The sequence below is a fragment of the Solanum tuberosum genome, unplaced genomic scaffold (genome assembly GCF_000226075.1).
Source record: "Solanum tuberosum cultivar DM 1-3 516 R44 unplaced genomic scaffold, SolTub_3.0 scf00358, whole genome shotgun sequence".
NCBI classification, from domain to species: Eukaryota; Viridiplantae; Streptophyta; class Magnoliopsida; order Solanales; family Solanaceae; genus Solanum; species Solanum tuberosum.
The window spans coordinates 428560-443519 of record NW_006239288.1 but is presented as its reverse complement, the minus strand read 5'-3'; the positions used below and the strand labels follow the sequence as shown (position 1 = coordinate 443519).

General features: G+C 35.0%; 2 protein-coding genes across 3 annotated transcripts; one reads left to right on the top strand and one right to left on the bottom strand.

Moving 5' to 3' along the window:
* Window positions 1–932: 932 nt before the first annotated feature.
* On the bottom strand, window positions 933–2590 carry LOC102587986 (10 kDa chaperonin-like). The gene is made up of 3 exons (XM_006361582.2): window positions 2372–2590; window positions 1233–1372; window positions 933–1143 (listed from the first exon to the last, which is right to left on the bottom strand). The coding sequence occupies exons 1-3, from the start codon at window positions 2474–2476 to the stop codon at window positions 1095–1097; spliced, it is 294 nt and encodes a 97-aa protein (XP_006361644.1). The 5' UTR covers window positions 2477–2590; the 3' UTR covers window positions 933–1094.
* A 1647-nt stretch (window positions 2591–4237) lies between these two features.
* Window positions 4238–11476, top strand: LOC102587448 (protein trichome birefringence-like 14). Of its 2 annotated transcripts, none has more exons than XM_006361581.2 (5): window positions 4238–4341; window positions 5645–5901; window positions 7070–7273; window positions 9665–9860; window positions 10157–11476. In XM_006361581.2, exons 2-5 carry the CDS (start codon window positions 5745–5747, stop codon window positions 10992–10994), a joined length of 1395 nt encoding a protein of 464 aa, XP_006361643.1. In that variant the 5' UTR covers window positions 4238–4341; window positions 5645–5744; the 3' UTR covers window positions 10995–11476. The 2 variants fall into 2 exon arrangements, with proteins under 2 accessions (XP_006361643.1, XP_006361642.1); XM_006361580.2 differs by having other exon boundaries at window positions 5565–5901.
* Window positions 11477–14960: the final 3484 nt, after the last annotated feature.

The window sequence follows — 14960 nt, the reverse complement described above, 5'->3', positions numbered from 1 at the left end:
TATAAAAGAGAACCTTAGGCCCGCCTACGTTGTGCCACCACAAACCAGAATTCCCTTTTATTTATTTATTTACAAATTAGCCTTCCCTTTCATGAAAAGTTGTGACTCTAATGAAAAGTTGCGCCTTTAATAAAGAATTGTGACTTTAATGAAGAGTTATAACTTTCATAAAAGGTTGTAACCTTTCTGAAGGGCTGCAACTTTTCCAAATAGTTATAACCTTTCTAATAAGGCACAATAAACATTTATTCACACTACCCTTTGTTGTCTATAAATAGAGGGATTTCCTCTCATTTTAACACACCGAAATTTCTGAACCTCCTCCTCTTTTTTTTTTTGATGACCCTCTTCTTCTTCACAATTAAATATTTGCATACTTTGCTCATGTTGAGTAACTCACTGACACTATTGCTTATGTTACAGATCATGATATGTATTTTTACAATCATTAATTTATAATTTATGCTTAAGTTATTAATGCTAAATGATAAGATATAATAATTTTCATTTTTCTTTACATTATTAATGTTTGTTACTACGTAATCTTGTATGTAAAATACTATAGTGTTTTAGTTTAATGCCAGATAGGTTTTAAGTATTATTTTATAAATTCTGTGACATTTCGCGCGGATAATTTTACTAGTAGTATTATAATTGTCTAGCATGTAGACATTTTAATCACAGGCTGCACCATATTAATACTAACAGCCACAGCCACAGCCACCTAGCTAACAGACGCCAATATTAATCAAATAGCAATAGCTTCATAAAGGCGCAGGCAGACCATAAAAAAAACAACTATAATAGCCTTTACAATGAGCTGGATTCAGAAGCTAAAGGCAGAAAATAGTGTCATCATTTTTCAATTGATCACCTTGGCATTTTCCATAAAACATAATGTGTTAGCCACAATCTCCTCAATTGCACAATACTAAAAGAACAGTTATTCAACTATCATTGCATTAGATATCAAACACATTGTCAACAATTCAACGATTCGAATGCTTAAACCAAAAACATCCTTGAAATTAACCTCCCCACCCCCCTTAAATAAACCTCAACAGCGTGAATGAAAACTCAAACGTTATAGATGCTCAGTCGTGCAGTGTCCCCAAAATGTCTTCATCCCGGTACAAATGAAACCTGCCACAAGATCATCAAGAAAGTTTAGAAAATGAATAAAGCTTTAAGCTTTTAGAGCAATACAAGGACAGATAACAAAGTGCACTCACTCTTTCTCCCCCAACTTGACTTGAGTACCACCGTACTCGGGCAACAAGACGGTGTCGCCTTCCTTGACAGCAGTAGGGATTAAGTTCCCTGTCTTGTCATGAAGTCCTGGCCCAACAGCCACCACTTTCCCGGAATTCAGCTGAAATTCACAAGACTGACTTGATTAAAACTTGAAAACACAAACACCAAACGATCAAAATCTTAGCTAAATTGGGTTACATATCCAACATAATACAACGCTAACAACAACTCAACCAATCAACTAAGTCTCAACCGACCTTGAATATACAAACACCAAAACATCTCAAAGACAACTCAATCAAAGACAAGTTAAAATTACTTATGTAAATATTCAACATCAGTCAAATTGCTCAACAAATTCTACAGGTCCTCCAAAATTTAGCACTTACAATACTCCAAAATATTCCCAATCGCAATACTTTAAGTTCTGAGCTCAGCTATGTGAACACTTAATTTTTTTCTGCCCAACTCGAACCCATCTCATTCTGATACTTGAGAAATGAGAAGTCTTTCAAAACTACATGATTTTGTCGGCCTATCGAATGAATAAACTAATAATGTTGCCGGATATATCCAAAGGAGTTCCAAATACTTCTTTGTAGAGGTTTCTCAAACTACATGTCGTCTAACAGAATCTCCAAACAAATTATATCCCCAAACAAACTATATGTTCTCTAAATTCACAAGACCAGCTTGAATAAACACCTTAAGATCTCAGCTAAAATTGGAATGCATATCCAAGACAATAAAACAATAAAACAATCAAATGTGTCTCAATCAAAGACAAATTAATATATGTTCAGCTTAAGATGGACCCATATCAGTCAAATGCTCAACAAACTCTAAAATTTAGCACTTAGAATAAACCCGATCAAAAGAAAACCAAAATAGTTAAGTTCTGAACTCGGCTAAGTAAACCCAATTCATTCGGATACTTAACAAAGCAGAACCTTTTCAAAATTAAATCTTGTCTAAATTTCACACTTAATCTACCTAATGTAACCAATATGTCCGCCGTCAAATGAAAACAACAAGAAGACAGTGATGAATCTAACTGAGACCCATTTACCAATTTCAATCGAACATTCAACAAATTACAGTTTTCTAAGTTACTGACCTTAGCGGACTTCTCAGGGAGAAGAATACCGGCACTTGTTTTAGCAGGAGCTGTAATTTTCTCAATCAAAATCCTGTTAAGTGTTGGGATCAAACGTTTCGCCATGGCTACTGCTGCTGCTGCTTGAACAAGAAGATTTTGCTTTTCTGCTGTGTGGTGTGTGGGGGGAAGAAGAAAGAACGTTGAAACTGGGATTTTATATATGCACAGAAATTCAAGATTTGAGTAGAAGGTTTTAGTTTTAGGGGTTTAGGGTTTTAAAGTCCATTTTCACCTTTTTCTGTTATTGGGCCTTATCATGTGGCCCAGTTTTATATTTTTTTGTTAAATTTTGATCAACTAATCTTATTTTAATTTGTATAGCTAAATAGATGGAAAGAAATTTTATTCCTCGGCTCAAACAAGTGAGAAAGATCCTTTCTATCTTATTAGTCAAGTGTGCTAGTTGTAAATCATAAAACAACACTAATGAGTAAGAAAGGGGATGCGCTAAGGCGCAACGACTTTCGCGTAGTTGATGCACTCCTGCTTCTTGCTTTTGAACTAGAGCTTGTTGGGTAGTGAAGTGGTCCGAGAAGGTTAAAATAAAACTTGTATTAAGCAAGCAGAGTAGTCAAGTCAAAAAGCAAGAAGCGATTTTCGTTCGATCGATGGAACCAATCATACTTTCATTGTTGTGTACAAACTTTTTTGATCCAATTCATCTTAGCTTATTTAACGATTGAACAATTATTAGTTATTCTCTTCAAACTTAATTATAATCATTTGTGTTTTCTGAAGTCCTTGAAGCATTTCACTTTTCATCATGATATAGTTAATGCATAATACATAAATGTGTCAACTCTATAGAATCAGTTGATTTTGATAAACGACACTTAACAATTATTCGTACCCTTTGCAGGCAAAGAAATCAAAAAGGAAAGGAACCAAGCATATAGCACAAAAAAGAAGGCTCTGAAGAAACCTCGTCCCAATGTTTCAGGATCTCTCTCCAGAAGACATGCAATGATTCTGGGGGTCCGAGTAGAAGAACATGTATGACATCTTCAAAACTTGACCGATTGTTCTTGGTTGTGTAATCGATCTCAGTCAATTAAGGGACTCTCATTGTTCGATAAGTTCGTATCTCAAGGCTAAAAAATTATCTTTGTTGTTTAGTCTGTGTGGTCTTGAATTTATTGTTCGAATTTTCTATGCGAATCTTCGTATCTCTGTTGACAGTGATGAGATGGAAACCCTAGTAATGGGAAATTGTATTATTGTCAATGAACTGTTGTTTGAAGATGTTTTTGGTACTAAATTCTCTTGTGTGATTCCGTATATAAACGGAGTTTGGCCTGATGATTTTGAAGTCTCTCTGGAAAGTGCTAAGATTGCCGTGGCTGAACCAGATTCTGACCTATCTGATTTTGGGCCTCTATCCCTTTAGGTGTCTAATAAAGTTTAGACTTAATTGAAATGTCCAAATAATATTTTGAACACTTTTAAAAGACCATTTATATATATATATGTTGATACTAGGTAAATTGGCCGTGCTTCGCGCGGTGGTGAACTACGTCAATAATCTACTTCTGAACATTTGATAATATAAGTGTTTTCGAGTGGGTATAGCCCTACGATAAATTGTCAAGAATATATTATCCAAAGATAAAATGAAATATTTTATGCTCAGTCAAATACCACGGAACAAACTAAAATAAAGAGAGTAACCCTCACTTTCCAATTTTCCATATATCTACCAAAACACCCTTGTCCATTATTTCTCCTATTGGCTAACCAAAAAGCTTTACAATCGTCTCAATCACACCAGATTTCTTCTCTCTATTCTTTATCAATTTGTCGGCCAAAGCTCCATTGACCCGACCCGACAATTCTCCATACGTATATATCTGCATTTCACACCGATCTATCAAATAGTAGACAATGTGAACGGAGAAGGTCAGGGGATCTATCAGCATTGTTCAAAAAAGGTGATTTTTTAAATACTTTTTATGATTTATATCTTCATGGCTGTTTATTTAATTGTTGATTGAATTGATTTTGTTATAGAAGAAACTGAAAAGGGATTAAAGTTTGTATTTTTTTAAAATAAAGATTTGGTATCAAAATGCTGTGTTAATTTCTCTGTAATGTTGTCATTTTGGGACTTTTATTGAGCCAAGGGTGTATTACACCCACCCCACTTGTGGATTGTTGCTGCCATGTTGGGAGTAGCTTAAGGATAGGAGTCAGTCAAATGGGTTTTCTTTACTTTTTTTGTATTTTTGTTGTTTTCAGTTATGTTTTAGTCTGCTCCTAATTTATATAATGCTCTTGCTGGTAATTAAGATATTTCTTCTCTTGTTTTTTTTTTTTGTAATTGAATTGATTTTGTTATAGAAGAAGTTAAAAAAGGATTAAAGTTTATATTTTTACTAATAAAGAATTGTGAAATAAAGGACAAAACTTGATTTGGATATGTTGTTTTCTTGTGTTTAGTTATGGAATTGGTGCTTTCTTTTGGCTGTAATGTTGCCATTTGAGACTATCTTTCGGAAGGTTAGCTTTAGGATAGGAATCTGTCAAATGGGCTTTCTTTATGTTTGTTCTTTTCTGTTAATGCTTTAGTCTACCCCTAGTTTCTATAATGCTCTTCCTGTAACATAGTTGATTCATCAGCAAATATGTTCATTTTCATAATACTTCTGCTTAAGAAATGTTGAGTCACCAGCAAATGGTTTCATAGCATAAAAAGATTAATACCAAAGTGTGTATTCAAGATTGAAGAAGTACCATAATGTGGTTGTGGCCTTGTGACAGTTCACAAAAGTTATATAGTTTCTTCCAGAATCAAAGAGAAAATTCTAGGGGACAACACAAGAAGATAATGACCACTTTGAAATGCTCGATGCAACATATGATATGTATAATTTGACATCGTGAACTATTAAGCTGAATTCTCATGAATAACTTGAGAGGGGAGATGTAAATAATGTTTTACATTGAAACGACTAATTCTTAGATTCCTGTGACTGTATACATGGTTCCCGCCTCTCGTATCCCTTTCGTTGTCGTCGTTTTAGAGGTTCAAAGAGTTGATAGAAGTTCTGTTAAATTTGAATATTTTCAACATTTTTGTCTGATTTAATAAAGTACATTGTATTTGAGTGCTTGAGTAGTTATCTTGACATGGTTCTTTTTTCTTTTTTTTAAGCTTCTATCATTTAATTTCAAGAGCCCAGACCTGTGAAAGTTGTGGCTAAAATCTTGATGGTGGTTGTCTGAATGTCCCAGATGTCCTTCACTTCACCCATGTACAGAAGCTCATTTGTGTTGTAGCGGAAGAACAGCAGCAACTCACAAGTATATCTCTACTTGGAGTGTGCATTGAAAAATGAAAGGCGGAAATGTTGGTAGATTTTTGGGAGGACAGTTCTCCTTCTTCCTGTCTGCTCTCTTATTTACAACCATATTTCTTTGGTCCTGGGAGAAGAATCCACTTCTTACTAACTTACTGTCAGCACAAGATCAGTTCATAATGCAGCCCTCAGGTTTGTACTTGATTGTAAACTTGTGAATATTAATAACATGTCAAAGTTGTATATTTCATGATTAATCTTTTTGCATGCTTGTCAGAAAAAAATATTACACTAAAGACAAAGAAGATAATATGAACTTAAAAGTCAAGATATCTTGTATTTTCTTCTGTCACCTTTTATATTTTCTTGCACCTATAGGTCTGTATCAAAAATCAAGCATTTAACCATACTCTTAGTTATGTCTTATTCGTATGGGACGCTTTGATGGGAGGATATTTTTGCAGTCGTCTAGTGATAATTAGAATAGTAACTGGCCTTTTCCTTATCCGTTATGAATAATCAAAGAAAGTATTAGAAAATAACCTTGCTTGTTCTAATTGACAACTAACGATCCACTCCCACCTTGATCGTGTAATTCTGTATCCTGATAATCCCTCATTCCCCTCCAATTTAATATATTTGACTTAAATAAGATACCATGATAGGAGAGGGCAATGATTAGATGGAATACTCACGTTGAAGCTTCATTCCTTCATGTATGTCATTGATATACTGTTATTAACGAATTATGCGGAACCCGTGCACAGTTGAGCTTAGTAGTTAGTACCATAACTAATTATGGTACTTCGCCTCTCATTTCCTCGGAACAATCTTTTGCTCAGCTTTTCCAACGAAGATATGATGGATTGACCACAGCTTCATGCCTATCTGATCATTTTGATAGATATTTTTAATTAGCATATTTGCCTATTCTTCTGGAACAGCATACTTGCCAGAATTGAGTTGATTTTTCCCCCTTAACTCCAATTTGGATGTCTTCATTCCAAAAAAATGAAGTGCCTATTATTGGTTCTAATTAAGTAACCGCGATAAAGAAAATTAGTTATATGAGAGAAGAAGCTGAAAGAAAATTAGTGGAACAAATACAACTTTGCCAAGGAACAATTCTTTTTAAACTTGTGAAAGTTTATGTCTTTGGACTTACCTTTGCTGTTTCTGAAGCTATAATCTGTGTGACTTTATTTAACTCTCTTTTCCTCTTATTTAGTGTTTATAGCACTATTATGTGATGCTATGTAGCTGTGGCTTATACCCGTATCAGTAAAGCAGTGATCAGTAAATTATTTTTGAAGTAATCTTCGTTTTTTCTGTTCTTATTGTTTTGTATCTCTTATTGTAGAGATTTCAGTGGATGAATCTGCAGTATCATTGAGATCAAACAAACAAATAGTGGATGAGCATTCAAATTCACAAATAGCAGAAGGAAGAATAGAGGAAAATAGATTGGAAGTATCTGATAGTTTTATTAAGAATGTCACAGTTTCTCCTTCCACTAGAAGGAAAGATGATAAAAAAATTATGACTTCCCAATTAGAGAGAAGAGGTAATGTTTCTGTTTGTTTTTCATTATATTCAAAATTGATATGGTAGACTTTTCGCTTTTCTCTTCAAGAGTTGGCCCTTTCCTATTTTTTTGCCTTGATGAATTGTTATAAAGCACATTGCCAGCTTAGAAAATATTTTAAAGAGCCGATTACGTTTGGACTAATCTGTTTAAATGTTTTGCAAGAATTCGATATCTTCTTTTGCTGGATCAGTATTACCATATTATGAGATCAATGAAGGATCAATTACAAGAAGAAAACCTTTTTAGGAAAAGAAAAGGGGAGATGCAAGGCACATATTAGGTTGAGAGGAAGAGTTATAAGTTCTGTTTTAACATAAGAAGTGCAGAAATGTTCTGACCGACAATAGTTATAATTTGAAACAAATTAATTCTATTTTAAAGCAATTGTACCAAAGATTGCCCAAAATACTTTTCGCTTTTAAGCATTACTAAAACCACAAGTCCACAACAATGGAAAAAAAGAACTGATCCCAAAATGATCACTTGTACCATGAGAACAGTTCATGTTTCTGTCAAAGTAAAAACACAATAGCAGAATTGTGGACACCTCAAGGGTGGAATTTTGTGTTTAGGAGACACCTCAGTGATTGGGAAATACCAAGAGTAGCAAAATTCTTCAGCACCATTGACCAATTCAGTGGTTTGAAGGCTGGACAAGACATCCTACCGTGGCAGGGAAATAGTAACGGGACTTTTAAAGTAAATGCAGCCTATAGGAAGATGAACCAACCAAACCAGCAGATACTTCGATGGCCTTGGAAACACATTTGGAAAGCCAAAATCCCACACAAAGTAGCTTGCTTTGTCTGGTTATTGGCTAAGGAAGTAGTGCTGACACAAGATAACTTGATGAAAAGGGGATCCCTTTATGTTCGAGATGTTTTTTTTGTGGGGGAAACTGCAGAAACAGTGGTTCATCTATTTATACATTGCAAGGTCACAAGTCAACTATGGAGATAATTCCCTATGTCTCAAAAACATATCTTGGTCCATGCCAGGGAAAATCACAGAAGCATTACACAGTTGGGAAGAAGCAGGAGTTCACGCTAAAAACAGAAACAACTGGAGAATTGTACCTGCAGCTATATGGTGGACAATATGGATGGAGAGGAACCTTAGAGTCTGAGAATATGGAGAATACTATAGAACAAGTCAAAATAAATTGTATTTTGACTTTATGTTTTTGGTGTAACCAGATATACTCTAATGATACTGTCTCTATCATTGATGTCTTAGACTCATTATAAGGATAGGATAGTAGATTTTGAGTTCTTTTGTAAATATGGTTTCAGTACAACCCATGTAATGTGTTACAGAAATAGAAACAGTTACCTATGTCAAAAAAAAGTAAATAAACCTCTTTATTACATCCTACCAGAGAAAAGGTGAGAGAAAATGTGAATGAGATTGCACCCAATGGTGTGGCCTAGTGGTCAATGAAGTGGAGGAGAACCATGAGCGCTCGGGTTTAAATCCCGGTGGGAGTAAAAAAGAAATCAGATGATTTCTTTCCATATGCCTATGCCTAGCCTTGGTGGTAGAGTTACCGGTATCTGTGCTGGAGATGGAGGTAGCAAGTACCCAGTGATCCATTGTGTTGATTATACATAATGAACCAATTAGGAGAAATTGCTGATTTTGTACCATTGCATCATAAAAGTTTATGTGCTTCAGCTGGTTAGTCCTAAATGGAGCCTGTCTAACCCAGGATAATCTTACCAGAAGGAATTTCTAACTAGCCAACAGATGCTACATGTGTTTTTCCAACACATAGACTATCCATCATTTGCTCATCCATTGCCCAACTGCAACATACATTTGGAACATGTTTCTAACTTGGACTGAGATGGACTATGCCACATACTGTCAGAGATGTTTATGAATCCTGGGCCATAGGGAAGTTGATAAAGCCATCAAGAACATCTGAATTGTGGTGCCTGCTTGCATTTTTGGTGTATTTAGACTGAAAGGAATCATTGATATTTTTGATGAAATATCAACTCTGAGAGGCTCCCTAAAAGCTGACATCTTCTCTCTTTTGTAATTTCTGCATCTTCTTGATGCCTTTTAATAATATTTCACTTATTTCATTAAAAAAAACTGCTGAATTTCACCTTTGAATCTTTAACGTTCTTTCAGTTTGTTTTCGACCTATTATTCTTCTGACTTTTACAATCTATGAGATTTTTCAAGTTTAGTTCTGATATTGGCTTGAATATTTTTTATTTAAGGGGTAAGGAAAAATTCTTGCAAAATCTTTAGCTGTTGTACATCTGAGTTTTCTAATCTAATGGTTACATTTGACGTTTCATCTGAAAGACTAAATGATTGATACTGTATCCTCATTTTCCTGTTCTTTTTCTGCAGCTTGCAATTTTGCTAGAGGCAGGTGGATTGCAGAGAGAAGGCGACCATTATACTCTGGGTTTAAATGTAAGCAATGGTTATCAGACATGTGGGCTTGCAGACTGACCCAACGTACAGACTTTTCCTATGAGGGATATCGTTGGCAACCTGAAAATTGTGAGATGCCAGACTTTAACGGCTCAGAATTCTTGAGAAGGTATACATCAATTTTTTTCTTGATCATTGAAATTTTTGACTCAGGTGCAATAGAGAGAGGTGGGGAAGTATATGTCTCCAAAGTTTGAATTAGTTAAGTTTGGATATCACCACACACTGATATTTAGAAGAGGCAGTTCTGCAGCCAACATTGTGGTCCCGCATGTGCTATGAGGTAGATAGGAAAAAACATAGTGAAAGGTGTTACAAAGAGATGAGATATTATAAAGGCAAACCTGAACCAATTATTTTGAGCAGATATTAAAAAGGCAAACCCTTAATGTAACTTCATTTCAGAATGCAGGACAAAACAATTGCTTTTATTGGAGATTCACTTGGTAGACAGCAATTCCAGTCTCTCATGTGCATGGCTACCGGTGGTGAGGACATGCCTGAAGTTGAAAATGTAGGATGGAAGTATGGCTTGGTCAAACCACGTGGAGCTATACGCCCTGATGGATGGGCTTATAGGTTTCCAAACACAAACACCACAATTTTGTATTACTGGTCAGCAAGTCTTTGCGGTATAGAACCCTTCAATGTTACAGATCCTGCCACAAAGTCTGCCATGAACTTGGATCAACCTCCTGCTTTTCTGAGGAAATATCTTGATCAATTTGATGTTGTGGTGCTGAATACAGGTCATCACTGGAATAGAGGGAAGATTAACGCAAATCGATGGGTGATGCATGTAAATGGAAAGCCTGTTGTAAACAGGAAGCTTGCAGAAATAGGAAATGCTAAAAACTTCACAGTTTATAGTATTGCCAGATGGCTTGATTCCCAAATTGCATCACGTCCACAGCTTAAGGGTTTCTTCCGGACCATATCACCCAGACATTTCTCCAATGGGGACTGGAATACTGGAGGTCGCTGTGACAATACTATTCCACTTACTAAAGGAAATGAAGTCCAGCAAGAGGAATCAAGTGATCCAGTTATTGGGGATGCTGTGAAGGGCACAAAGGTTAAGTTATTGGACATAACAGCTATTTCTGAACTAAGGGATGAGGGTCATATATCTCATTACAGTTTAAAAGCATCAGAAGGTATAAACGACTGCTTGCATTGGTGCCTACCCGGCATCCCTGACACATGGAACGAACTCCTGTATGCACAACTTCAGTGTTTATAAAATCTGCTGAAAAAGCATGAAGCTCATCCAACTTGACCAATGTTGATGACCTGTCAGTCGTGTTTGGTCCAATTCAGCTTGCTCACTTGTGCCATTATATAGTATTCTTTTTGTAAGTAGAGTTATTCATATACCAGGAAAGAGAAACAGCTATTCCCAAGTCAATCAGAGACAAAAAATAAGATGCAAATGCTATGGATTATATAGGATACAATGCTTCATCTGCAGAGAATACTGAACCTGCTGCAGTACTTGAACGACGTCCATGACATTTTTGTGATTTTTTGTGAAAAGTTTCTTCCTCTGTAGGCTTATTCATCAGAATATTAGGGATTCTTAGTTTGAAGCTCTTTGTCCATAAGTTTTGGAATTTATACCAATTGCGTATATTCATTAATAGGTGTTCTTTAGAGATTTAGTCTTGATAGATTCAGTGTTGTAACAACATTATGATTTATTATTCATCAATACATGTTTATAGTTCGCTGCTAAAGTATTTTTGGGCTTCCATTCAAGGCATGTATTCTCCTTCTGACCTTCCAACACCGAGCATGTGTCAGACTCTATGCATCATGTTATCTTGTGTTGCTAATAAACAGTCATTACCCACTGGTATGTGCCACTTTTCTAATTGAATCTTATCTAATAAAGTTAGTTAGTGTTACAATCAACAAATATTGCTCAAGATTAATTGTTCAAGAAGAGAATTTTTCAACAACCATGTTCATGGAATATGATTGTCCATGTTATGTTAATATTATATGTCCTTCTCTATAACTACATTTCGCTATAACAACCAAAAAGTATCGGGACAAAGTATACTATTATAGAGAGGTTTGACTGTAATAGATGAAGTGAAGTAAAGAAATTAGTCTTACTAGATTTATCTCATGGAGGTCAATGATGAAAGGGAAAGTCATCCATGTCTTTTGAATCTACTCAATTCAATTGACTTCCAAGTCATATAAGCTTTCTAGTTTTGACTGTTAAAAGTCTATAGTCATTTTCTCATAGCAAGTTTTTGACTTCATTCAAATTACTTTTTCCTCACTCACCATTTTTCCACCACTAAATTTTGATTTTCCACTGTTCATGTTCTTTGTTCTTGAAAGAAAAACTAGTCATTTTCATGTATACCTCTTAACAGTAAAACACGCGTTTTCTTTTCTTTTTCTTTTCGAAACTATGGAAAAAAGATATTGAGCCGATTCTTCGGAATGATGGAGGAGAGTTCTGATAGATTGATGATGGTCAGTACAAAAATAATCAAATTGTTGATGAAACATTACTGCAATAGCTGTTAACTTTTTCCTGTAGGCATCATTGCATTTACAAGACCTGCACAGTGACAATTATAGAACTTGTGCTGGAGTATAACATGCAGAAACCTCACATATTTTCACCTTTATTGTTCTAAATTCTGGTGGCTCTGTGTTGTATTCTTATATTTGTTCTGCTAAACTAAAAGAAGCATCCTCTTTGTTTCCTCTATGTGCAGTTGCTTTCAACCAGCCTGCAAATATCAGGTAACACAAGTTAAATTCAATACAACATACCCCATGTGACCTATATAGAGGTCACGAGTTGAGCCATGAAATGTGCTTGTGTCAGGGTAGGCTACCTACATCACACCCCCTTTGGGATGCGGCCCTTCCTTAGACCCTACGTGAACACATGATGCTTCCTACATCGAACTGTCCTTTTTTTACTGACTTCCTATTCTCTAGGGGGAAAAGTTGAACTTTTACCTGTTTTTGCTGGTGCTATTGGCACTCATACTTTTCTTGATGCTTCTGCTATACTTATTCTCTTTTATAACTTCATACATAATCTTGTTAGGGTTTTGCCCTGATTTTCTTACTTTATTTGAAGTTTATTTATTCCCTTAAAGAAAAGTCAGTATTACCATAAATACTTGAACTTTATCTGAAAGGAAAATATAATTTTCTTCCATATTTGATTTATTCTTTCCTTAGAGGAATAGTTTGGAGATCTATAAATTGAAGAACCCTATTCTCATATAATAAAAACAAAAAATCCACGATGTAGTCGTTTAAGAGTCTTGTTTATGGGGAGATTTATTCTCTCTAAAGTTTCAATGTTTTCTTTATATTAATTTGATATAATAATATTTTGATTTTTAGTATAAGTTTTTGTTATCTGATTTAGCAACTATATGATTTGCAAATTGTAAGTTTCCGCATGACGTCCCAATCACCCTTTTGAACCCAACAAATCTTCCACCAGTCCTTATTCACAGATTTCTCTGATTCATCAACCGATGTTTTTGATGAAACTTTTGAGTAGTTCTTTGTTTCTAGTTTCTTCTTGCTACCTATAGAAGCAGGAAGGAACATTTTTAGTAAGAAAACCCCACTATCCATGCTTTCACTTCTTGATATTTGACTCCTTTTCAAAGTTTTTCTCTGTTGTGGCATTCTAGCCTTTTGATTCTTCCCTTCTACTATTGTAGCCTGTTGGTAATCAGTGACATGTGACTATCAAATGTATAAGTGTATTTTTAATGGTATAGGAAAAATAATTCTTTATACCAATGTGAAGATTGCTTTTTTTTGGTTTTTACTTTGAAGTAGATGTAGCAGAATAACTAATAACAATCCTGCTTCGTTGTACTAACCCATATTATTGTAGTTCTTTCCCTTTGATATCTATCATAGTCTATTGTATACTGTGTTTAATTATGATACTATTTTGTTGTTCTTGTTCCTTTCTTGTAGGCTTTGCAGTTTGCACTGCCTCCCTTATTAGTTGTTATGTTTTCTACACTGTTTTCTTCTTCAAGTCAACTCACTTGATTTGTTGTTTAAGTTCTCATACTTCTATCTATGAATGTTTGTTTTCTTGGTATGCAACCAAATCTTTAGGAACTTAGTTTGTATTCTCCCTTAGATTGGGTTTCATTGGGAAACTTTAGACAATTATTGTAGAATATTTTCAACTATTAGAGATGAATCAGTTCAAATAACAGAAGCTTCAGATGGAGTTGAGACATTTACAATACAAGAAATCTTTCATACCATAAGTTGGAAACCCTGATGGCAGTACGAGATATGGTAGTACCACGCATTGGCAATGTTGATTCCAATATCGTAAAGCCTTCTATTATGGAAAGGTGGATGTCGAAGCAGAACATGGTTTAACTTCTACACACAAGCGGGAAGTTCACATGTTTACCATATAAAGACCCTCAAGTTCATCTCCAGATTTTTTTAGAGATCACTGACTTAGAAAGACCAAAAAGGTACTTGCATATTCTTTTAAAGAAAGACTTGACATTCACTCAAATATATTCTTATATTCAATTGTATGTTGTTAGGCATTGGAGAAAACTTATGATGAGCTCGTTGGGCTAGTAATCCAGGACGGAATGAAGATTCAAGCATACAAGCATAATTGTCAACCATGATTCATGAACAACAGCTTCAACCATCTCACTAAATTTCTGATAGGACAACCACAATCTCAAGTCTAATCAATATAACTAGCTCGGTTGTTTTGTGAAGTGTGCGGTGGAGACCATTCTGAAGAGTATGATACTCTTCTGAACAACACTTAAGAACACTCCCTTTTTAGGGTGAAGAATTTCCAAGAGGGTGATTTTAAACGGTGACTTAATAATTCATGTTTTATAGCATGTGATTACGTTGTCGACTAGTGAAACAAGTAGAATAAATCTTGGAAGAAGGGTGTGGTCTCGATTGACCTTTTTTCTTTCAAATACTTATTTTAATTCTATCTGTTGAGTTTTTTTTATATCTTTATAATACATATCAAGATCTAAGTTTTTTGTTATCTGCTTCTACATCTAGAAGTTCTACTTGTTGTGTAGCAGCATGCATAACTTGCATTTGTGCCTATAAGACTAGACTACATGGTCTAATCTTGAAAATACAAAGGTTGTCGAGAGAATTTGTAAAAGGAAGATGGACCATCAAATTGAATCTT